This window comes from Oryza glaberrima, chromosome 5 (assembly GCF_000147395.1).
Source record: "Oryza glaberrima chromosome 5, OglaRS2, whole genome shotgun sequence".
In the NCBI taxonomy this organism is placed as follows: Eukaryota; Viridiplantae; Streptophyta; class Magnoliopsida; order Poales; family Poaceae; genus Oryza; species Oryza glaberrima.
This window is the reverse complement of record NC_068330.1, coordinates 20,607,172-20,631,354: the sequence shown is the minus strand read 5'-3', so window position 1 is coordinate 20,631,354 and position 24,183 is coordinate 20,607,172. Positions and strand designations below refer to the sequence as shown.

The 24,183-nt window shown below is 53.5% G+C and overlaps 3 protein-coding genes and 2 pseudogenes across 3 annotated transcripts; 3 read left to right on the top strand and 2 right to left on the bottom strand.

The window, feature by feature from the left end:
- Positions 1-925: 925 nt before the first annotated feature.
- On the bottom strand, positions 926-1,937 carry LOC127774448 (RING-H2 finger protein ATL74-like). Its single transcript, XM_052300700.1, has one exon. It carries the CDS (start codon positions 1,720-1,722, stop codon positions 1,153-1,155), a length of 570 nt encoding a protein of 189 aa, XP_052156660.1. The 5' UTR covers positions 1,723-1,937; the 3' UTR covers positions 926-1,152.
- Positions 1,938-2,938: 1,001 nt separating this feature from the next.
- Positions 2,939-4,008, bottom strand: LOC127772888 (non-specific lipid-transfer protein 1-like). Its single transcript, XM_052298878.1, has 2 exons — positions 3,492-4,008; positions 2,939-3,120 (listed from the first exon to the last, which is right to left on the bottom strand). Exons 1-2 carry the CDS (start codon positions 3,869-3,871, stop codon positions 3,111-3,113), a joined length of 390 nt encoding a protein of 129 aa, XP_052154838.1. The 5' UTR covers positions 3,872-4,008; the 3' UTR covers positions 2,939-3,110.
- Positions 4,009-7,170: 3,162 nt separating this feature from the next.
- Positions 7,171-9,222, top strand: LOC127773368 (uncharacterized; annotated as a pseudogene).
- Positions 9,223-14,304: 5,082 nt separating this feature from the next.
- LOC127773369 (expansin-A4) lies at positions 14,305-16,260 on the top strand. The gene is made up of 3 exons (XM_052299437.1): positions 14,305-14,502; positions 14,597-14,909; positions 15,425-16,260. The coding sequence occupies exons 1-3, from the start codon at positions 14,379-14,381 to the stop codon at positions 15,726-15,728; spliced, it is 741 nt and encodes a 246-aa protein (XP_052155397.1). The 5' UTR covers positions 14,305-14,378; the 3' UTR covers positions 15,729-16,260.
- Positions 16,261-17,516: 1,256 nt separating this feature from the next.
- LOC127773033 (uncharacterized) lies at positions 17,517-19,413 on the top strand (annotated as a pseudogene).
- The last annotated feature ends 4,770 nt before the right edge of the window (positions 19,414-24,183 follow it).

Genomic DNA, 24,183 nt, shown 5'->3' with positions numbered 1-24,183 from the left:
GGCGGTGTTCCTCCGGTGGCTCGAGGCGGTGAAGCCGGTGCTTTGCTGGCTCAGGAGCGCGTGGGAGCAGCGCCGCCGACGGATGGAGCGCGCCGCCGCCGCGCCGCGAGGCCCGCCGGCCACGGTGCCGCGGGTGCAGCTCATGGACTACTTCTGTTAACTTGTCCTGTATAAAGCCGGTAATTGTAAAGTACTCCTACTAATGCTACTGCTGCGTCATTCTTCATCCATCCACATGCCATGCAAAAAACAAGAAAAGGAAAAGTAAAAGACAAAACGGTGGCGAGGCTGATTGATCCTGACTGTTCTGTTCCTTTTTGTTCTCTGGGCTTTGCGTTGTACGCTGCACTTGACTACATCCTGTTTAACTTTAACCGGGGACTTGATCAGGATCGAGCCGCTCGTTAATCCGGCACGACGCTGTCTACGTACTGTATATGTGATGGTTGGATAATTTGACGGCGATATGCTGATATTTATGTTACTAGTAGGTTCCACTGGCAAAATAAAGGCAGACATGAACATGACAGCACGAACTCGAGCGTACGTGCTCTTGCAGGTAGGCGAGAGCAGATAGCCGTGGCAATCGCGGGGTTGGCGACACGGCGTAATCTCGACGGTTGCCGCAACGCGATCCACGTCGCGTGCGGATTAAGGCATGCCGTTGGCCTTGGCCCCGCGCGCGCGCGCAGCTAGCTGTTCCGTCGGTTGGCTCGCTCGCACGCGGCGCGGCCGCTCGATCTTCCCCAACTCCGGCGATCGAAAATCCCCCCCGCCGATCGAGCTGCGGCGACGGCGACGGGCACCCGCGTGGCCACGGAGAAAATCCAGTGCGTGCACACGCGAGTACGCAAATGTAACAGTGTTTCTTAGAAGAGCGCCGTACGAAAATGTTAGTGGTACAGTACATTTCGGGACGGCGATGTCGAACGTGTATATACAGTGACCAATTTGGGCCAATTGGGCACCCGTCAATACATTCGCCACAACAAGCTGATGAGTCACTAGTCACTAGCCGTTCGCCGGAAAATATCCGGAGAGATCAGATCGATCAGCGAGATATTTTTTAGAAGGGATTGGCGCCAAAGAGGCCAGGCAGGAGCCCAGCTAGCTACGAAGACTACTGGAGTAGTATATCTTTTGTCTCTCACATCATGCTACGACCACGGCGATGGTGTCGCTGTCCGGCGGCGGCGTGCTCCCGCCGCCGCTGATCACCTGGCGGCGGCACGTCGGGCAGGAGCCGTGCGAGACCAGCCAGGCGTCGACGCACCGGACGTGGAACCCGTGCCGGCACCGCGGCAGCACGCGCACCTTCTCGCCGTCCGCGAACTCGCCGAGGCAGATGGCGCACACGTCGGTCTCCGCCGTCTCCTCCCCGCCGCAGTACACCTCCACCGGGATGCTCCTCAGCGCGCGCTTCTTGATGCCGCCGCACCCCACCCCGGCCGCCGCCGCTCCTCCTCCTCCTCCGCCGCCGCCGCCGCCTGCGGCGGCCGCGCCCCGGCCCCCGCACCGGAGCGCGCACCGCGCCAGTGAGTTGAGCCCGATGGCGAACAGCAGCGCGAAGAAGAGCGCCGCCAGGATGATCACCATGTTGGTGTCGAAGCTCGCGTCCGCCCTCCCCGGCGGCGGCGCGCCTCCACCGCCGCCACCGCTCTCCAACGCCGGCCGCGCCGCCTCGAACACGCTCGGCGCCGGCGCCGCAACACCACTCGCCATGATCGACCTAACCTCTCACCTACACTAACTCCAGGTAGATAGATGGAGGTAGCTAGCCTAGCCCCTGGCGCGCGCGGCCATGCCAGATATATACGAAGACGCAGCCGCGCGCGCGCGGCGAACGAGCGATCGCGACGCGCATCTTTGGCGATGGATGCCGCGGGGCGCGCGAGCGTACTTGTAAAAGGGCATCTCATCCCCCCCCCCCCCCCCCCCCCCCCAAGTTGAATTGCGCCATTGCGCATGGCGCGAAGTTGTTACAGGGATAGGGACGCGCGCCACGCCATGGCGCTAGTGCCCATGCGACTTTTTTTTTCTTTTTTTTTTTGGGGGGGGGGGGGGGGGGTTGTTTGTTTGCTTTGTAGGCAAAGCCAAGCATCAGCCATAGCTAGGTTAGCTTAGCCGAGCTTTTGCTGCGTGCTCGGTTCTGATGGCGACTACCGTCCGTCGTGTTAGAAATATGAATATGTTGGTTAGAGATAAGAGTCAAATACAAATTATAGAGATAAGATATACTCTAGAGATAGAATCCTAGAGATAAGATAGAATTCTGGAGATAAATCTACTCTTACCTGTATTATACTCCAAGTCTTTATCCCATATGTACTCCTATATATACCACATAAGAGGGTTGATGTAATAGATCAGAAAACCACATAATATAACATATTAGATTTTTCCACACGTCGTACGTGCCGGAGTTCGTCTGGATCACCGCGGTAATTAGTTTGGTTGGTCCGTCGTCACTTCGACGGCCGTGAGCCGCCCCTGTGCAGAACAGCAAAAGCGCAGGCCTCCTTTCACGAGAAAGAAGTGCAAAAAAAAAAAAAAAACGTGTCGGTGTCTCTGCAATCTACTCCAATTGCCACGAACAGCCTTGCGTTAGCTGCTGATGACGCCGACCGGGGCTCCTGAAATGCTCTTTTGGAGAGTTTGTGTGTTTTGCGGTCGAGCTTATGCTCTCTCTTTTTTGTAGTGCATGTGTGCTAAGGAGGATAGGAGCAGTGCTGCGTTCGATCCTGTGTCTTCTGCTTTGCCCATTATTTCCTTCGTTTGTGCGTCACTTCCTGACGCTAAAGGCATCGAAGATGAGAGGATTCAGAACATACAGCGTGATCATGTCATTGTCACGGTCACTGCACCTCGCCACGTGCCTTACGCGACTAACTACGAAACTGCATGAGTTGAGTTGAGTGGTCGCTAGCACGATGCACAATTGCGCACAGTCATAAGAGTCCTTTAATTTGGTGATTGATCGGACAAGCACACTTGTGAACTGCTGAGTACACGACACGGTACATACAAGCACGTTGATTATTCATTCACGGCCCACGGGCCATGGCTCCCCTGAGCCCACACGCATGCGGGCCGAAAGTGCTGCTTCCACCTCAGTTTACCCTGCACCAGAAGTCCAGAACCAACACATTAAAACCGTTCCAAAAACACCAACAAATTTCACGCAGAAAACGAAGGGGGAAAAAAGTAAGTACTCCCTCCGTTCTAAAATAAGTGTAATTTTACACTATTCACGTTCAACGTTTGATCGTTCGTCTTATTTAATTTTTTTTATGATTAGTATTTTTATTGCTATTAGATAATAAAACGTGAATAATACTTTACATATGGCTAAATATTTTTAAATTTTTCACAAATTTTTTCAAATAAAACGGACGGTTAAACATTGGACACGAATATTCACGGCTGCACTTATTTTATGACAGAGGTAGTACTGCTAGTAGAGGTTAATTTGATTTTTGGTTTTCACGTACGCGTTGCAGTTGACGTTGGGGCTGATCTTGAAGGGCACCGAGACGCCGCACCTGCCGGGCAGGCCGGCGGCGCGGCTGATGTATGGCCCGCCCGCGGCGCCGGCGGCGACGTTCTTGAGGCAGGTGCAGGCGGCTCGGCGGTCGGCCGTGGTGCGCGCCGCCGCCACGACGCTCCGGATCCCCCCGCAGCACGCCGCCGGCACCGCCCCTCCCGACTGCACGTACGGCAGGCACGGCAGCAGCGTGTTGTACACCGTCGAGCACGACAGCGCCGCCCTCGCCAACACCACCGTGCTAGTCCCCGGCGGCGAGGACAGCACCAGCACCACCACCAGGACCGCCGCCGCCGCCGGCCACCCGCTCCTCGCCGCGGGCACCATCTCGATCTCCTCCTCAACCTCAAACTCCTGTGTGCAACGTGTGCCCACACTGATCACACTAGCAGATGTATGACGACGAGAGCTGAAGTGTGCGTGTATATGTAGGGGTTGAGGAGAGATCAGGGTGGGTAGCACTAGCAGCTGGGAATGATGCTCGGTGCGGTGCGTTTTACGGGTGACGTGCAAGCGAGGGCAAGTAGTAGAGTTTTTTTGGATATTTCCCATGGCGTTTCGCTTGTCAATTGTCGTGTGTTATGGCGAAGCATACAGGTTTGGACACACACACGCATCTATTCTTGATGTGAAGTCTGAAGCGGTCGAGAGAGTCTCGCGCCGTGGAAGACGGAGGGATGGAGCGAGCCGAGCACTGGCTGTTACCAGCGACCTTAATTGACTCTGGGACGTCACGTCGCTGCCAGGGACAGATCAATGGACAGCTGGCGAGGTAAAAAAACTTCTGGAACATGTTGTGCCGAACTTTAGCCGGAAGACAGGAGTGGACCACTAGTCGACTCCAGTCCGAACTTCCTTTCTGAACCACAATACCAGTCATATAGTTATGTATGACGTGTCTCTTAATTTCTTGTGTGATACGTGGTGTCTATGTGGCATTATGTGGCATGATAAGCTGCGAGGGTTTTCTTGCTAGATTTGTGTCATCTGTGGTTCTGTTCCGTGAACACGGAGCGGTGTGGGAATGGGACAAAGGTGAAAAATCGGAGGGAGCGCGCATCAAGCCGGCGACGTCAGATTCAAGGACCATGCGTGACCTTGAGGCTCTCCTCCAATGGATCTTCTTCTGCTTGAACTCGGCCCTAAACCTCATCCTTGTGGCATGGGCGTGCAAGCTCCTGGCGTTCTCATGCTAGCGACATGACGATGGGTCGGAGGCTGGGAGCTACTATAAATCGCGTCGGTTTGCCGAGATCATGCACGCACAACATGCCGACCGAAAATGGCGACGATGGGTTCTCCTCCCTCTCCTGCAACTGTGTCAGCGGCATTCTTACAGGCGGCTGTGTCAGGCAAGTGGTCACACGTTAGACTTAGCTTGCCATGTTAGCTAAAATCGGGTATAATACTGCCTAGAACATCGTGTGATCCGGTTTATAAAATTGATGGACACATTATATCGGTATTTGGTTTAGGGACAAATTTTATACTCGCCGACCAATTTATTCCTTCTACGAGCTTTGAGAACTGTTGCATACGGCCCACCATCTACTATCAAGACGGCCTTGTTTTGCCCACGCAGGGGGGTCTTATGGGCTGGTTAATTTTACTCCAAGGAAAAAGTCTACTTTGACACCCTTAAAAAGTAGGCCGACTCAAACCAAAGAACCAGATAGGACGACTCTATCCGATTTTTTGGTGGAAAAAGTGCACCGAAGGTCCCTCAACTTGCCATCGAATTATAAAATCATCCCCCAACTGCAAAACCGGATATCCGGCGTCTCTTAACTAATCAAAACCGGTCACAATAGATCCCTCGGCGGTTTTGACTCCGGTTTTGTCCGACGTGGCAGCTGACTCAGCGTGGGCCCCACGTGAGCCCTACATGTTAGGGTGCCACACCAACGTATACTCTATTTCCCCTCTTCTCTTTCTCTGTTTCTCTTCTTCCTTCCTCCCCCTCGCTCTCTACTCTCGCACGGGCGGCGGCACGCGTGGTCGGCGACGGTGATGCGACTTGTTTAGCGCGCGGACTCGCCGGCTTCCCCATCCCCCTAGTGCGGTCGGCGGCGCGGACGAGAAGCCGGCGGTGACCGCGGCCGCCATCGCCTATCAGAGGGAGGGCGTCGGCTGGTGCTGCCGCTGCTGCTGCTGCTGCCACCGCTAACGCTGCTGCCGCCGAAGAAAGCAATACCCAACGCCACCGTCGTCAACTGCAACTACTAGCTGCTCAAGACGGAGCCGGGGGAGTGGTCGTGGTCCGATTCCACTGGCGGCGCCAAGGATGGCAACCTTGTAGCTGCCGGCCTGCGCGACGACCCGGTTTCCGGCGCGCTGCCATGGCCACCGCCTCGGTCTCAGCTTGACCGCTCGCTAGTGAGAGCTGGAGCAGCATAGCGATGGAGCTGGCCTTGCAGAGCTGAATCCACTGACGTGTTCTGCAATGAGTGTGTTGGCTCCAAATCGGAGCTGTTGCTTGGTCAGAGGAGATGAACTCAGGTTCAGAGTAGACATTGCTGCTGATGTCATCTCCTTGAATCTGAACAGATAAAACAGATCGCGCCGTGTGACAGCGTCTGCAACCGCCAGGCCATCAACAGCCTCCGTGCCATGCGCCGGGGCGACCGCTGCCTGTTCTACCACTCCGGCGCCGGCGCCGCCTCCCGTCACATCGTCGGCGTCGTGGAGGTCGCCAGGGAGTGGTACGAGGGGGAGGGGGAGGCGGCGAGCGGCGGCGCCATGGACGTCCGTGCGGTGGGGGAATTTCGGCGGCTGGTGGCACTCGGGAAGATGAAGATAGGCGATGACGTCCACACGGTGGGGGAATTTCGGCGTACGGTGGCGCGGTGATCGCGGCCGCCAACGCCCTCCCCTCCGCCGCGCCACCGTGCGTCGCCGCCTCACCCCTACGATGACGCGCGGCCACGGCAATGGCGTCTCGCGGCACGCGGAGGAGGAGGAGGGAAGGCAGACGACCACCGCGCTCCTCCCCGCGTGACGGCAACCATCGGAAAAAGAGAGAGAGAGGAAGGGAGAGAAGAGGGGAAAAAGAGAGAGGGTGGTGACGTGGTCTCCCTGACATGTGGGACCCACGTGGGTCCCACGCTGTGTCAGCTGCCACGTCGAATAAAACCGGAGTCAAAACCGCCGAGGGACCTATTGTGACCGGTTTTGATTAGTTAAGCGATACCGGATATCCGGTTTTGCGGTTGGGGGATGATTTTGTAATTCAATGACAAGTTGAGGGACCTTCGGTGCACTTTTTCCTTTTCTGGTTGAGGGGTACGAATTAGATTCGGCCTACTTTTTAAAGGAGTTAAAGTGGACTTTTTCCTTACTCAAATGGCCTAGTTTTTGGGCGGAAAAAGTACAACAAAGGTCCCTCAACTTGTCATCGAATTACAAAATCGTCCCTCAACTGCAAAACCAGATATATGACATCCCTCAACTTACAAAACCGTTCACTTTACATCCTTTGGTGGTTTTAATCCCGGTTTGATCTGATGTGGCGGCTGAGTCAGCGTGGGACACACATGGGCCCTACATGTCAGGTGACCACGTCACCACCCCCCATCTCCCTTCCTCTCTCATGTTCCCCTGGGCGTGGATGGCACCAGCATCTTCGACGCGGCAGGATGGGGGGCCAGCGCGGCCGGCGGCTGGCAGGGGAGGAGCGTGGCGAAGCAGACAGGCGGAGCAGCGGCGGCTGGCGAGCGCCGGGAGGTCGCCGGTTGCAGAGGGGGAAGCAACGGCGGGTGAGCGGCAGTGGGCTGTGGCGAGCGGCTGGAGAAAGAAGGCGCGGCAGAGAGCGGAGCCGGCCGAGCAGAGCGGGGGCGGCGACGAGCGAGCTCTCGCACGAGGATGCCGAGGTCGATGTCGTCCTCGGCCGGCCGCAGCGGCGCCGGGACGGGGCGTAGGATGGCCCGAGGAGGTGGGTGAGCGCTCGCCGGCCGATGGAGTGGAGCGAAGCGGCAGCAGGCGCGCACACGCAGCGGGAGAACACTGCAGCGAGCGGGCGGCCGGCGGAGCGGAGGGCCGATGGTGGCAAGCAAGCGCGTGGCCGGCGGAGCGGCGGGCGAGCGAGCGGCCGCGAGCCAGCCGCCGGACCTTCTCTCTCTCTCGTCGCCCCGCTGACCTCCTCTCGACCCGCCGGCCTCCTCCCTTCTCCAGCGTCGCCGCCGTCACACCGCGTCGCCTGTCGCCGACCGCCGTCGCACGTTCGTCTCCACGTTCGTCGTTGGGGCCACTGCAGGGCCAGGTTGAACCTGCAGCCGGCGGCGACGCGGCCGTTCAGCGTGGCGGTGCGGGCGGGGCTGAAGGACACGCTCTTCCCCGATGACCCGTTCCGCGGCTCGGCGGGATGCCGCCCGCGCAGCGCGCGTGGTGGGTGGCGAGGTACTTCGTGCCGGCGCTGGACTGAGGTGCGGGGTACTCCGCGGCAAGCTTCTGGTACGACCTCCTCGCCGGTGTCACCATCGCCAACCTCTCCATCCCGTAGGGCATCAGCTACGCCACCCTCGCCGGCATCCCTCCGGTCATCGGCCTCTGTTAGATCACGCCAAATTAACCGTTCATGTCGCGGACGAACACCTTTGATGGATGCGTTTGTCGATTGATTGTTGCGAACACAGATTTGTGCTTCGTGCCGCCGCTGGTGTACGCGGTGATGGGGAGCTCGAGGAACCTCGGGGTGGGGCCGGTGGCCACGTCGTCGCTGCTGGTGGCATCCATCGTCGGCGGCAAGGTGAGGGCGTCCGACGACCCGCGGCTGTACACGCAGCTCGTCTTCGTGTCGGCCTTGTTCACCGGCGTCATGTAGGCTACTCTTGGATTCCTCAGGTAACGCGAGATCGATATGACCGATCTCTCCGATCTTTATGTGTGTTCCTGAGATTTCCTGACTGATATATCGATCCGTGTTTGCTGCAAGGCTGAGGATCCTGATGGATTTCATGTCGCGGTCAGCAATCACCGGGTTCATGGGTGGCACGGCGGTCGTGATCGTGCTGCAGCAGCTCAAGGGCTTCCTCGGCATGACGCACTTCACCACCAGGAAGTCTCCACGTTCGTCTCCGCGTTCGTCGTCGGGGCCGTCGCGCTCATCGCCGCGGCGTTCGCCATCCCTCCTGCAACGTCGGGCACGCCATTGCCGAGCGCGCGGAGCGTGACGGCGGCCATAGACGGGAGAGGCGGAGGCGGCCCGCGAGGCGGGAAATCGCTGGGGGAGAAGTGGGACCCGCGGCGGCGGCTAGGACGCGGAAGTGGAGGAGGAGCGCGAGCACCGGGAGGGAGGCGCGGCGCAGCGTGGAGAGAGGAGAAAAGTGTGCGAGAGAGAGGGGAGGGGAAAGAGAGGATGATGATGTGGCCACGCTGATATGTGGGGCTCACGTGGGTCCCATGTTGACTCAGCTGACACCAACAGTTTTTGTAAGTTGAGGGATGCTCTGTATCTGTGTATCTGGTTTTGCGGTTGGGGGACCTTCGGTGTAGATGACAAGTTGAGGGACCTTCGGTGTACTTTTTCTTTTTGGGCTGGAATGATAGGCTTTGTCTGACCAGGCCCGTCTATTGTGTATTTGGAGCGGCCCGCCTAACTTAAATTCTGGGCTGGAATGGTTGGCAACTCATGTTTAACACTGCGTGTATTTTCCCATTGGGACCACCTATACATTTGTCGACAAATTTTCTCCTAAAAATTTAACAGATGTAATTATAGTACAATCATAGTGTAATTACACTGTAACTTATATGTAATTACATTGTAACTTGCATGTAACTACAGTGTAACTTGTATATAAGTTTCATGTAATTTTGAATCGTTAAATCTATTACAAGATTTGTTTTGGTGAGGAAGAAAAAAATCACAGCACAAACATATGTGTAAGGATTTGTTCCCACAACCTCCATTTTACCGAAATAACATATTACAAAGAGATTTTTGAAAGTTACATACAAGTTACACTATAGTTACAGTGTGATTACATGTAAGTTACAGTGTAATTACACTACGATTGTACTGTAATTATATCTGTTAAATTTTTAGGAGAAAATTTGTCGATAAATATATAGCAAAATCGTTTCCCATTAAACTACTTTTTTTTTTTTGCGGGGATGCTTTGTCTATCTCTTTAACAAGATAAACAAAGTAGTTTAATATTATATACTGCCATGTAAAGAATTATACGCATATGATTCTTCCATATATAAAAAGAGAACAATCTTGAAGAATATTTTTCGTTTTCGTTTTCATGAATAAAGTGCATCATTTTTATATCATTTTCTTAAACTATGAGATGGGCGCTAGACAAGCTGTCGGAGTGTCGGTGTCTTGTTAATAATGTGCTTATGTTCATTATCTAGGTAGCCAAAGGCTACAGGAGCCTTATATAATATAGTTTTTTTTAGGGGGGGGGGATCAGCAAGGATGATAGAGTAAATAAAAAAACTTACACGGCTACGGTGGTGTTTGAATCTCCTGAAGATGAAGATGAAGATTAAGTGTTTCACGTAAAATGAGGTGGTAATAACATATGATTAATTAAGTTTTAATTATTACAAACTTCAAAATAGATTAATCTGATATTTTAGAACAACTTTCATATAGAAAGTTTTCGCACGAAACGCATCGTTTAGCAGCCATGATAATCCAAAATTTAATCTCTCCTAGTAGGAGAAACGAACAGGGCCTGTATTGCGATTGTTTTTTTCAGGCTTAGGCCTAGATAATGTTGAGATGCATCAAGTAGGAGCCCTTCCATACTTCTGGAAAAGACTACGGTTTCAGAAATGCTGTTGTTTCGGCAGAAAGCTTCTTGCATGCTCAATCCTTTTCTATTACCCAATATTTCCATTGGTCCCGGACTCAAATACAATCTTCTCATACATCAGAACCAGCACATATACGTCGAGTTAGTTGGACATCTTAACGAACCCATGTTACCGGATAACACCAGTGATGCCGATTTTGCTGAAAGCAAAAGCTTGAGAAAAACAACACCGGAAAACACAGCCCAAAAGGGTCTCACATGAACGTGCCTTTCATCATGATGCGCAAAGATCTGAGGTGGATAACGCAAAAAAGAAGGGTAGCTTGGGCTTCAGATTATTCCACAGCTTTTGGGCGATCGGTGACGCGGCGTGCTCAGTTCCAGCTAGCTTAGCTAGCACACACTACTACTACTACACTAGTACTCCATCCGCCAAAGAATATAAAAGATTTCAAGTTTTTCTTACAACGTTTGACCACTCGTCTTATTCAAAAAATTTTAAAATTATTATTTATTTTATTTGTGACTTACTTTATTATCCACAGTATTTTAAGCACAACTTTTCATTTTTTATATTGCAAAAAAAAAAATTAAATAATACGAGTGGTCAAACGTTGGAAGAAAAATTCAAAACTACTATACTGCGTGCAATGGTTCATGCAGGCCAGTGATATGATCCATCACCCGGATGAGAGAGTACGTACACTTGCTCAGGACCATTCATGCAGATGGGAGTATTCCAACTCCCCTGTACACATCATGCGCCGTCCTGATTGCCATAAAGAAATTAATGGATCGGAGACAGCGACGCACGATCCTTCCATTGAAGACAATGATCAAATGCAAGCCCAGAGTTATACGTGATCGGCTAATGAAGTTTTCAGACACTCAACGTTGGTGATTGCATCTCATGAGAGAGGTTCAGCTGTAATTCACCAAAAGTTTTGGAGTTCTTGGGAGCTAGGACAGTGTTGCTTCCTCTGTCAACCATGTCGATCTTCATGAAGAGAATTGAACATCTGTATCTACAAATGCTGGGTCAGAAAAATTCAGAATAGCCAATTACTAGCTAGCCATTAATTCTTGCTTGTCCAAGCAAAGAATATTCTTGGCAATCATGCGAGAACCTTCACCAGGTAGGCAGTACCCTCTGTAAAAAGCTAAACTGTGCAACGAATCAACGCATGATTGTGTGTCTGACGATCAGCGAGACGAGTAGATTAACCAGGGAAGTATAGTAGCGTATACACCTCGGGAGATGATTGATCAGATCATCACAGGCGATCGGGCACAAGATTCCCCTTCCCGGACAGAGAGGACGTTTCATTCCTGCGTGATTTTGCAGAGAAATCGGCCCCGTTTTGGAGGGGCCCGAGCTTGCGGCCGAGGGTTCCCCCAAGCTTACGAGTCCCGTCAGAGCAAGATCGTGTGATCTACTACGTATTTCTGTGTGTCCCCCCCACATGGCTCTCCCCAGAGGCGTCCTTGTCACTTGTTCATGCGGTCTGCATTCACCGGGGAACAGGAGCGAGCAGATCCACGACACTGTTACGTGCTCTGTTCCTACTCGCCGTGGCAAATTATCACATGACAACCTGCAACCTTTCTGAACTTTCACAAAACTGCTCCACTAGTAGTACTACTATACCAATGCTAACTGAAAGTTACTGCAGTTTTGTTTTTTTACATTGAGTCGTTTTGGCTGTAAAGTACTCCCTCCGCTCTTAATTCTAACGGATTCTTCTGAACATGTCAAGTGGTAACATATGATCAATAATGAGAGAGATGGTATACTAATCTGAACCAATAATTCTGTAGCAGTGATGGTGCTAGGCAACAAGTTGGGGTGTGTAGGGATTGCAGGACCACCACAATTCAGCATGGATCAAACTCAGAGCTGTTCAGAGCACTCAGGACGGGTCCAAGAGGGAGGTGATCAGGTTAGTGACAGGAGATTAACCGTAATGGCAGGGGGGATGGCCACGCCATGTGCGGCTAACATGGCATGGGGGCCATCACCAAATGCTGAGTCCGGAGAAGTGTTGCTTTCGCTGAAACCGAAGAGGAGGGAGCAGCTCAGGTACGTGGCTAGTATTACCAGCTTGACACAAAGCATAAGGCCTTTTGCAAGGGAAAATCAAAACTTCCCGATTGCACAAAAAAGGTCAACAAAACGCACGGCCTCTACGTGATCGGTAAAGATGAGGTTTTTTTGAAGTTTACAAACTTGGACTTGTGCATGGATATGCATAAGCTAGGGAGCAGCTTTGTTTGAATGCTGTTGGATTTATATACAGCCTACACGGTCGTAGCCATGTTCCACGCATGTGAGCGTGTGTGTCCATGTGCGGCGTCTCCGTCCATCCAATCTTTCTCCTAGTTGCATATGCTTCAGAGGGACATGAGCCCACAGGGCAAGGTTTTGCCCATTTTCACACCCTATCCACCTTAAAACTTGCACCTGATAATCATTGAACGCCTGAAGAAGCCAGTAATCTAAAGTTTATATAATACTAGCCTCCTTAGTACTAATTGCTTTACCTGTCCATCTGACCATCTCCCCTTAGCTTGAGAAGGATTATTCCTTCCGTGTGTGGGGTTAGCTTAACCTTCATCTGGCGATCTGATGTAGTGATGTGCGTTTGTGCCCCGACAATAACACGCTTTAATCTGTTATGTGTATTATTCGACGGCCCAGTGTGCTCTTTGTAGGGCTAATCGACTCATCCGATCTGAATTAACGGTTGTTGATACTGGCAGAGCATTCAGGGCTTCAGGCCGTCCAGTGTCCGCTCCATCCAAGGGACCGAGAGCTTCTGTCATCAGCTAACGCTAAATTTAGTTTCAGAAGTTGAGTTTGGAGTAGAATTCTGGCGCCGCCTAAACCTAGCTTCACCTCTCTAGTTTTTTTTTGAGAGCGTTTCACCTTTGCTTCGCTCTCATTTCACATAGAGTTGGAGTTGTGCCAAATAGACCCTAAACCCACCTCACGCGACCATATTCGAAAAAATGTACACCCTCCGTCTCATAATATAAGAGATTTTGAGTTTTTGCTTACACTGTTTGACCACTCGTTTTATTCAAAGAATTTTGAAATTATTATTATTATTTGTGACTTATTTTATTATCCAAAGTACTTTAAGAATAACTCTTTTTAAAAATTTTTTAAATAAGACGAGTGATCAAACAATATAAGAAAAAAAATCAAAATCGAGCAAGTAGAAACGGCAACCAGGTTATCAGAGATGGCCGGGTCACCCACAGCCACATATGGGCACCAGTAACACTACAACACAAGCAGTTAGCATTAAACGATGCCACCGAGTTGGAATCGACATGCACGTGCACGCGCCCCCAGCGGATGCTGATCACATCGTTATCAGGCAAGGCAACAGCATATCACGTCGCGTGGGCGTGGTGGTAGCAGCAGCAGTACTCGCCCACCGGACACCACCCCATGCCGCGCGGCCGTGCGGCCCCCCGCGCGCGCGCGACACCACCCGAGCCGATCGATCGTTCGAGCCGCGCGCCCAAGCGCACCGCGCACCGCGCAGCGGCGCGGGCGCCCATCTGCTTATGGTCCACGCGCGCCGCGGCGCCAGTTGCAGGCTTGCAGCGCATGGTTCCCGTCTGCGGCTAGCGAGAGCCATGTGGGCGGGGCCCCCGCACGCGCGCCACTTCACCAAGCAGTTGGTGGCTCTGTTACGTACTACGTGCGCGCGCCCGCGGCCGCGCCGGTGCGGGGAGGACACTCGCATGTGCGCCTGATTTGTATGTATTAACTGCCGGTGGCCACCGTGGCCGGCCGTGGTCACTCGCAACAGAGCTGGCTGGCTACTACTCCTACCAGTTATACGAGTAGCTTTTTTACTTTCTCTCACCAAATCGGGGGGAAGGAAAAGATGTGCACGGCTCCGAGACGAGAGTATCCAACCGCCACCGGCACTAGCTTGGCTTTTGGCTTGCTGGCTATAAATACCTTAGGCCTGGAGGGCCAACCTCTTCACACTGCCAACCTCCGCTTCAAGTGAGCTAGTCTAGCCAGCGTTTAGACACCATCACCAGCAATGGCGATCGCTGGCGTTCTCTTCCTCCTCTTCTTGGCACGGCAAGCCTCCGCCGCCGGGTATGGTGGGTGGCAGAGCGCCCACGCCACGTTCTACGGCGGCGGCGATGCTTCCGGCACCATGGGTGAGTAGTAGTATCTCATGCGCAGCCGGTGAATGCAGCGTGTTGCTGTAGCTCAACGGCGAGAATGACGATCGAAATGGTCTTTAATTTGCAGGCGGGGCTTGCGGTTACGGCAACCTGTACAGCCAAGGGTATGGCACGAACACGGCGGCGCTGAGCACGGCGCTGTTCAACGACGGCGCGGCGTGCGGGTCGTGCTACGAGCTGCGGTGCGACAACGCCGGGAGTTCGTGCCTGCCGGGCTCCATCACCGTGACGGCCACCAACTTCTGCCCGCCCAACTACGGCCTCCCCAGCGACGACGGCGGCTGGTGCAACCCGCCCCGCCCTCACTTCGACATGGCCGAGCCGGCCTTCCTCCACATTGCCCAGTACCGCGCCGGCATCGTCCCCGTCTCCTTCCGCAGGTCACATTCTCTTCGCCTTCTCAGACTCTCAGCTGGTTTCTACCGTAGTAGTAGAATCGAACAAGTTTAAACAACCTTGAGAAAAAAAAACACGTTAAAACTTAAAACGTACTAATAGTGGTCAGTTATGACTTGCGACTTTAGTCCTGTACTACCGCCACGTCCTGGCACGATCGGCCGGATCAATTAAACACGCGACGTCGGTCGGTTTCAACTTTACGCCGGGCCCCACATTAGGCTCGGCCGCGTGCCATGAGTGACCATTAGTTTCCGCTGGGACCAGCCTGCGGATTTGATACGTTGCATGCAGATAGGCCGCTGCTGCTGCTGCAGCAGCAACTGCGCCACATACAGTGGCTACGCATGTGCATGCTGCGTCGTGCCATTGTCACGTACTGCCTCACACCGATTCGGTCGCGGGATTCACCTCACCGCGAGATCGAGCAAGAAAGAAAAAAACATATGTACTCCAGTATTAACCGCGCGGTCTCGTGTGATTTTCTTTTTTGCTGCAGGGTGCCGTGCGTGAAGAAGGGTGGGATCAGGTTCACCGTGAACGGGCACTCCTACTTCAACCTGGTGCTGGTGACCAACGTGGCCGGCGCCGGCGACGTCCGCTCCGTCTCCATCAAGGGGTCGCGCACCGGGTGGCAGCCCATGTCGCGGAACTGGGGCCAGAACTGGCAGAGCAACGCGTTCCTCGACGGCCAGAGCCTCTCCTTCCAGGTCACCGCCAGCGACGGCCGCACCGTCACCAGCAACAACGTCGCCCACCCCGGCTGGCAGTTCGGCCAGACCTTCGAGGGCGGCCAGTTCTAGCCGCCACCGACATCGCCGTCTCCGACACCCACATATAATAGCACGGTGTCCTTCTTCGTCTTCGTTCTCGTCGTCGTCTTTCTTCCTTGAGAGATTATTTATTTTGAGCAAGAGAGAAAGAAAAGCCTCTTCGTTATAGTGGAGAAGAGGTTTTGGGCTATGCTGAGGCTGCTAATTAGCACCCGCTTAGACGTTTTCCTTCTCTGGACTTCGTCCAATAATGACTGGACCGGTCCACCATCATCAAGTGTAGTGGTAGTAGTAAAGGGGAGTACTAAGCTTAGTACTACTTGAAGAAAAAATCAATAATAATTGTATTGATTAAATTTCTACTTTTGAGCGTTTTCTTGTACCGGAGTGATGGCCTTGCAACGGAATTAAAAACCGCGAGGCCGTGTTTTATTTATCAAGGGGACTATTGATGTTGTACTTTGTCGTAGCTAGCGGCTGTAGCTTCTCTGTTCCTGTTTTGTTTGGGTGTAATGGAGGAGTAATCAATTAAGGTGTACTTATTCCTTTGTGAGGGATTTAATTGATGCGTACTTAATCCCCCCGGCCGTACGTATCTTCTCGTCACATGGGATGGATGGGCACCGGGCCGGCAATGTTCGTGGGGGCATGCTTGTCGTGCCTTTCTGCAGCCACGAGCATTGTCGGTTTTGCCGTGTGTGAAGCTGTGGACGATAAGCTTGTGATTATCCTTTGCTTGCGTCCACACGCTTGACCTTGTTCTTCGATCGACAGGGTAATTTAGAATCATGCCATTATAATTTTATAAAGTTTGAGATATGTCACCAGTATTTTAATGATATATAGAACCCACATGAGTCAATGACATATGGGTCAGAATGACATATCTTAAATTGTGTAAAATTATAATGGCATGGTTTCAATTTTCCCTATTCGATATGGTGTGTTTAGCAGTGTGATGAACTGCTAGCTAAACGGCTAATGCTGCCTTGCTCCCGTGCAAACTTTTTAAGCTTCGGGGCGTCGTGGCTGCGTGCAGTGAAGCGTGGCGGTGGAGACTGGAGTGTGCTGTGCTGCTGTTGTTTTAGTCGGTGCCGTGCTGTGCTCGGACTCCGGCGCTTTACCGCTTTTGTCTCCTGTCCTGTCGGGCATGCATACGTACGTTCGCCGCGGCGACCGCTCTCAGCCTGAGCTCGCCTGGCGAGCGACGACCGACGCGGATGGGGGCTCGTCATCAGCTTAGGAAGAAGCATCAACAGCATCACGTACGACACGGCACACACACCTCGTCGCTTCGTCAGCTCGATCGCTCGCCGCCGCTACCGGACGACGACCGGGAGGGCAGGGTGCGGGGGCGGTTTCTAGCGTGGTTCACCGGCCAGTGTCCAGCGGCAACGTTTGGTCTGGTCCTGACCCGAGAGGCGAGCGTGACACACATCGTTGACAGCGACACGGAACCGTTCCCTAACTCATCGTTTTTTTTTTTTTTTTTTTTTTGAAGCGGTTCTCTAACTCATCGTTGGATTCGCTGGAAAGGGGAGCAACGTCTTTGCGTGCACCTTGCATGCACGGTTGGTGAGTGCTGACAGGGTGACTGGACCTTGGAAAAGCTCTCAGGCCCAGCATCTGGTCGGAATAAGTTCACCAGAGGTCCCTCAACTTACAAACGAGATTTTTTTTGATGCCTGGTTTCACTGACGTTGCATCCTAGTCAGTAAAATAAAAATAAAAAAAAATGTGGGGCCCACGTATCAGCCCCACGTCATCTGTCTTACACCTTCTCCCTTCTCTCTCTCACTTATGTTCTGCAGGGCGGCCGACGGATGAGGTTGCCGGGGCGAGGCGGGAGACGAGGAGGTCGGCCGGCGACGAGGAGGCGGCGGCGGCGGGACCGAACGTTGAGCTCGACGCCCATGGCGTGGGCAAGCTCCCCATTGTCGTCGGAGAGGAGGAGCACCTCATCACGGCGGCGAAGCTTGCGAGGAAGGTGGCGCCGAGGATGAGCGCGTGGTTGGCGAGCTTCTGCCGGCGAGGAGGGCGGCGAGAGACGACGAGGACTTGTGGAAGTTGGAGCCCTACCACTTCCTCTCCCGCTTCGCCCCGCCGGTGGCTATGGCTACAGCTTCACTCGCCGCCGATGAGCCCAGGAGCCATGGCCGCCGACGCGAAGCTCCCGCGCCTCACCACCTACGCCATCTTCTTCTCGACCCCAAGGCCGTTCGGTTCCTCTAGGCCCGCCAAGGCCAAGCTGATGCCGCCGCCCATCACCATCTCTAGTTGCCGTCGTCAACAAGGCCCACCTCCAGGCGCTCATGCTCGCCTGCGCCCACTACAGCCCCATCCGCCCCTCACCGCCCGCCGCCGCGGAGGATCCCATCGACCTCCGCAAGCTCCACGTCGCGCTCGCGCACAGCTTCCTCGTCGTGTTTGTCTTCTGCAGCGTGTGGTTCTTGGACAATGGGGATGATGATGGCGGCGAGTGAAGCCGTAGCCACCACGGCGTCGCGACGCCGTCGATGACGACGACCACCACCAGCAGCGGCCGCTGCAGCCATGGTGGCGAGGAGGTGGCGTGGAGGCGTGGCCCGCTGCAACAGAGCTTGGGGCGGTGATGACAAGACACCAACTAGGGATGGAGAGGAGGAGGCCGACTCGCAACCGGCTGTCGGGGGGACGCGGCGCTGGTGCGGTGGTGCCCCTGGCGGGCCCCACCCCGAGTGGCTCCCTCCCGCTATCCTCCATCGACAACGACAACAAGACCGCCGGCGTCCGCGTCTCCGTTGACTTCATCCAGGTATTCCTCTCCGTCTCTGCCGAAGCCGTCGATGACCAGGCCACATCGGTCGTGGCAGTGGGGTGCTCCCAGATCCGGTCGAGGCGACGGCGCTGCTGGTCCACGAGCAACGTCGTCGGGACTGCCTCTTCGCCGTCGGGAGCGGGGGCGCAAGGGGCAGGGGAAGCGACGACGCAGGGGGCAGAGGAAGCGACAGCGAACAGGCGCGTGTGCGTCAGTGTGGCGGTGGCGGAGCTCGGCCGGTCTCACTGGCTCGCCTCGCCCCAATCTACCGCTGGCGGCAGCCTCCCTGGGAGAGGAGTCGAAGAGAAGAAAAAAAGAGAAAAGAGAGAAGTAGAGAAGTGGTCCCCACATTTTCTATCTCATTTCACTTACATGTGGGACCCACATAATTTTTTTTTATTTTGCTGGCTCGGATGCCACATCAGCGAAACCAGGCATGGGACCTAAATTGGACGGTTTTGTATAGTTTAGAAGTGAAGATTTCTGGTTCTGCGGTTAAGGGACGCCAAAAAAAAAATCTCGCTGTTAAGTTGAGGGACCTCCGGTGAACTTATTCTGCATCTGGTTTGATAATGCCGATATCCTCGAGTGGACTCGTCCTTGGAGGCCCATTACAGAGGAAAAATCTAATGAATTAAGTTTACTCTAGGTACCTCATCTTTACCTCGAGTTCAAAACTTGGAATGACGTCCTTAAATTGCAATATTACAATATCTATATCTAATATGCACCGGATAATGCCGCGTTGGATAATGTTTAACTGAATGATTTTTTAAGCGGTCTAATATGACAATAATAATCAAAACGGTTTTCTTTTTGTTTGGACAATTATTCCACATGTACGTGTATAATATGAACGATGTTCTTAACACGTTAGCGTAACGATTGTACTATGGGAGGAACAAACGGTGAATGCATTAGGTTACTTTCACGTAAGAATAGATGGACGAAAATTTGTATGATTAACAAAAAAATCTATATATTTACTCAATCTCGTAGTGGTGACGTGTGCTTTCTTAAGCTGTCAACTCTCGCGTTGCAAGCGTGCGATCTGGTTTCCAAAATCATATGTCGACTCACATGAGGAAGCAAGGCGAGTGGAAGGGAGATGGCCAAGCGGAGCGGAGCGGCGGCAACGCGGCCTAAGTGGCATCTGTGGTGGGCGGGGCTCCATCTCTCCTCCTACGACAGAAGGTAAGCAGCATAGAGCAGCCCAAGCGGCAACAGGAATCCACCTCTCCTCTAACCGGCAGCGAGCGGAGCGGAGCTCTGGCGGCGTGGCCCAGGCGGTGCCCGGGAGTCCACCTCTCCTCCTTCGACCAATGGTGAGTGGAGTGGAGCGGCGGTGTTGTGGCCCAAGCGGTGGGTGGGGTCCACCTCTCCTCCTTCGACCGGCAGACGGCGCGTGAACGGGGGGCGGCGGGGCTCGGCGGTGCGTCCACGATAGACGGCGTGACGGGAGTTCTGGCGACACGACTGATTTGTCACTGCTACGCTCCGAGGCAGCACGGAACGACGATGACAATGAGGTTAGGTGCCGGATTTGTCACCGCCTCTTCCTCCGCCGCCAACATCTTCCCTTCTCCGCCCTAGGCCACCGCCATACTGTCACGCCCAGAAATTCCCGAATAGAATTCCAAGCAGAATGTGCATTAAAATCCCCGTCCAGGACCGGCCGGGGTACACAAACAACAATATTGACATTCAGATCCATGTCTTACAAACATCATAAAAGTCTTACATAAATGCAGCGGAAAAACGAAAGACAACATGAGCTAAGCCTTGACTAGAACTGCAGCGGGAACACCACTCCACAGGCACCCTCGACGGCACGGACGAAGCCTACTCCTTGGAGAAACCTCCATCTGACCCATACTCGTACTCTGGGGTTGGGAAAAATAGAGCAAAACTGAGTACTACCCACTGTACTCAGCAAGTCATACCGGAATAGGGGTATGATGCAGGGAATTATCAAAGGAGAGCTAGAGTGGTTCATTTGCATAAAGCGAGCATTTATAAACAAAAGTTGAAAGAATTAAACAGTTGCCATAATTAATTAATATTGATCATCCGCTGTCCAACGCTATCCCACGTTGCAACAGGCCCAACCATCCACCTATACTATCCAATTTCATTAGACTAAACTAAGGTGAGACTAATCACGGTGAATCTGGTTGACCGCCCATAACCGCGGGCTCGGCTATTCGAATAGTTTTACTTTGATCAGAGGTGTACAACTGTACCCACAAGACACAGCCCCACGACACGTTTCCGTGCGCCGACATGCCACCACGACATACCGGAAAGAGGCCGTGACAGGAGCCTTCGCATAACCCCCTCTAACCAAGCACACCACACCTCAGGTTTCACCCCCACTCCTCGCAAGGCAGCGGGCAGTCCCCTCTCGTGCCTAGGTGAATCCGGAAGCGACAGAGGCCGTCGCAGGGCCCGCCCCGCTCCATCACGCCCACCCTTGCCTGGATGCGTCAGCTAGAGGAAAGCTACACTACAAGCCCAGCCGTTGCCCACGCTGGCTTGTGGTGAGTACGATAAGTTCTTCCAGGGCATCCCGCGAACCGGTCCTTAACTGCCATGGGTGCGACTAGCAAAACCATGCACCCACAGCCCACCATGTGATTCATTTTAATTAATCAACACCAAAACGGTGGTACTAAACCAACCTTACCAATTGAACCTAAAAGCTATGTTTTAGTGAGCTTTCCCCATTGTGTGCTAGTGGAACTAAGCATGGCTAAGCAATCCCTAGTCCAATCTCTAGTCATGTTATAACCCCAAGCTAACAAAGGAGCATGATATCAAATGGCATGGCTGTAACTATAGGTAAACACCCCATAGTAACATTATAAAACAATGCAATATTTGAAGAAAAACAATAGAGCATTTGCAATATAGGATCAACATGTTCAAGTGACAAGCATGACTTGCCTTGCTCTGCTGCTGGAGGAACCTCGGCGACTATCTCGAAGTACACCGGAGCATTGGAAGAACCGGAATCTAGCGACATACAAGGCAAACATTGAAAACAGGCTATAAGACTACTGAAACAGAGAACAAAACTATTTTTAATGGATTCTACACATTTTTCTTGATTTACTGAGACTTGAATGGGCTTAAACGGAGCTCGGATGAATTAGTTATGAATTTTAGAAGATTCACTGTGTTTATTACTATAACAAAAAGTCCTTAAATCATCTATTGCGCAATAAATCCCAGGGCTGGCGTCATCAGGGGGGGCGCGGCGCCGACATGCGGGGCCCACCGGTCAGCGGCTCAAGGGGGGCGGTCCACCGTGGACCGGGACCACGCGGGTGGTCCACCGCCGGTCCACGGGACCGACGGCCCAGATCGCCCCCGGGGCTGATCGGACGGGCAGCGGCGACCCGGCTCGGCTCGGCTCAAGGCCGGCCGACCGGCCACGGCGATGGCGACGGCGCGCGCGCGCGTTGCCGGCGACGGCAACCGGCGGCGGAGGCGGCGGCGCGAGGGCGGCGGCGCTAAGCGGCGGCTAGGAAGGAGAGGGAGGGGAATAGAGGGGAGAGGGATGCCTCACCGAGAGTGGCCGGCGCGGAGGAAGACGACGGCGAACGGCGATGGCGAGCCACGGGAGGATGACGGCAACCGGCGGACGGGATTCGGGGTGCCCTAAGGAAGGAGAAGAGAGAGGTTAGAGGGAGAGAGATGAACCACGGCGATGGGAAACCATGGCCGAAGGCGGCAGACATGGCGGCTCTCACCGTCCCACGGTGGGAATGGCGCTCCGGCGGCGAACCTCGACGAAGGAGGGGTGGACGGGGTGGATCTCGGCCACGCGAACCCGACGGCGGCGACGGCGCGGTGCGGCGGCGAGCCTAGCGGTGGCTAGCGGTGGCCGGAGTGGCGGGACAGGCGGTGGCGGGTGGATGCACGGTGCGGGAGCGATGGAGAGCTCGGGAGTGTTTGGCGAAATGGGGAAAAAGAGAGAGGGGGTGACGGCGGAGCTTAAATAGGGAGAGAGGGGGCCGGACGTGGCCGAGAGAGGCGGGAATCGCTGCGAACGTGGGGGAGTGGGAGAGGAGAGAGAGAGAGGCGGGGATTCGAAAATCGAATCCCGGCCATCTCGGGCGCGGGCGCGGCCGGGAGACGCGGGGAGTGGGGCGGCGACGTGGCGTGGGCGCGGGCGACGCGGCGTGGGCGCGGGGAAAGCGGGGGAGGTGGGGCGCGGCGGCGGCGGTTTCGGGGGTGGTGACCGGCACGGGCGGCGAGAGGTTGGGGAAGGACCTGACAGGTGGGCCCCACCTGTCGGCGACCCCGGGAGAGGAGGGGGCGGGGCGGCCTGACTAGGCCTCGGCCTACGGCCGGCCCAGCGGGAAGGAGGGGGAGAAAAAGGAGAGAATGGGCTGGCGGCCCATTCGGAAAGGGAAGGGAAAAAGAAAAAGAAAAAGGAGAAAAGGATTTTCCCTGGAATTAGAATATTGCATGCTCAATTTTAATTGGTTAAAATTATTTCTAGGGCTCTGAAAATTCCACTAAAAATCCTGTTAGTGAATTTCGACATGTAAAACTCAAGAAAAATTCCACATGTCAGATTCGATTATTATTTGTATTACTTTATTAAGGTTTTCTCTTGATTTACACAAGTATTTTCTTGAGACCATTTATAACTTCAATTTAGGCTTGGGAAAAAACTTTGGGGTGTGACACATACCATCTTCCCTTCTTCTCCCTATGATGCCGCTTCCGTCGTCGCACGGGTGTGGGGGCGTCACGCGGGGCCACGCCCCCTCCCAATGCGTCGCTTGCCCCGTGCTTCGCCCCACGCTTGCCAAATTCTGATCAAGAACATGTAGCTTTATTTGGCTCCGTGGTTTTCAGCTGGAAACAACAGGCGTGTGCGTGGCGATGAGTCTTCAACGTGGCTGCTCGGGACAACGCGACATCCGTGCACTGTGAAGGCCTAACCGCTGTAATATGCAGCTCAAGCGAGGATTCAGATTGGGTGTAGCTCTAATTGCAACTGCTCCTGACTACTGCAGCCGTGTTTAGTTCCTTTTTTTTTAAAAAAATCTAAGTATACGTACACACATTTGAAGTATTAAACATAGATTAATAACAAAATAAATTACAGATTCCGCATGTAAACTGCGAGACGAATCTATTAAGCCTAATTAATCTGTTATTAGCAAATGTTTACTATAGCACCATATTATCAAATTATGACGTAATTAGACTCAAAAGATTAGTCTCGCAATTTACATGCAAAATGTGCAATTGGTTTTTTTATCCGTATTTAATGCTCTATACATATATCAAATATTTGATGTGACGGAATTTTTTAGAAGTTTAAAGTAAACTAAACACAGCCTGCATGTATTTTCATCAATGGTCCAGATCGATCAATCGCAACAGCGTTCTCTATACTCTATACAGTACCCTGAATATATTATTTTATGGTACAAGACTTTTTGCTACAGTGCTTTGCAACCCGTCGTCCTTATCCATCCACCAGAGCAGCAGCATCCTGATCCATCCACAGAGCGCCTTTGTCCAGTTCTATACGAACAAAAATACAGCGGTATGTTCTCTTCCCCCTCTCCCTCCGTCTGTCCGTCCTCCTCCCCTCCCAAGCTCGCCCCTCCCCTTCCTCCTCCTCCTCGATCTGCTTCGACGCTCCACTCAGGCACTCACCTC

Bases quoted from the DNA above. Each gene is read 5' to 3' on its own strand.
- LOC127774448 (XM_052300700.1), bottom strand. From the start codon at position 1,722: ATGGCGAGTGGTGTTGCGGCGCCGGCGCCGAGCGTGTTCGAGGCGGCG.
- LOC127772888 (XM_052298878.1), bottom strand. From the start codon at position 3,871: ATGGTGCCCGCGGCGAGGAGCGGGTGGCCGGCGGCGGCGGCGGTCCTG.
- LOC127773369 (XM_052299437.1), top strand. From the start codon at position 14,379: ATGGCGATCGCTGGCGTTCTCTTCCTCCTCTTCTTGGCACGGCAAGCC. The intron at 14,503-14,596 runs GTGAGTAGTAGT...TTTAATTTGCAG, and splicing joins CGATGCTTCCGGCACCATGG to GCGGGGCTTGCGGTTACGGC. The intron at 14,910-15,424 runs GTCACATTCTCT...TTTTTGCTGCAG, and splicing joins GTCCCCGTCTCCTTCCGCAG to GGTGCCGTGCGTGAAGAAGG.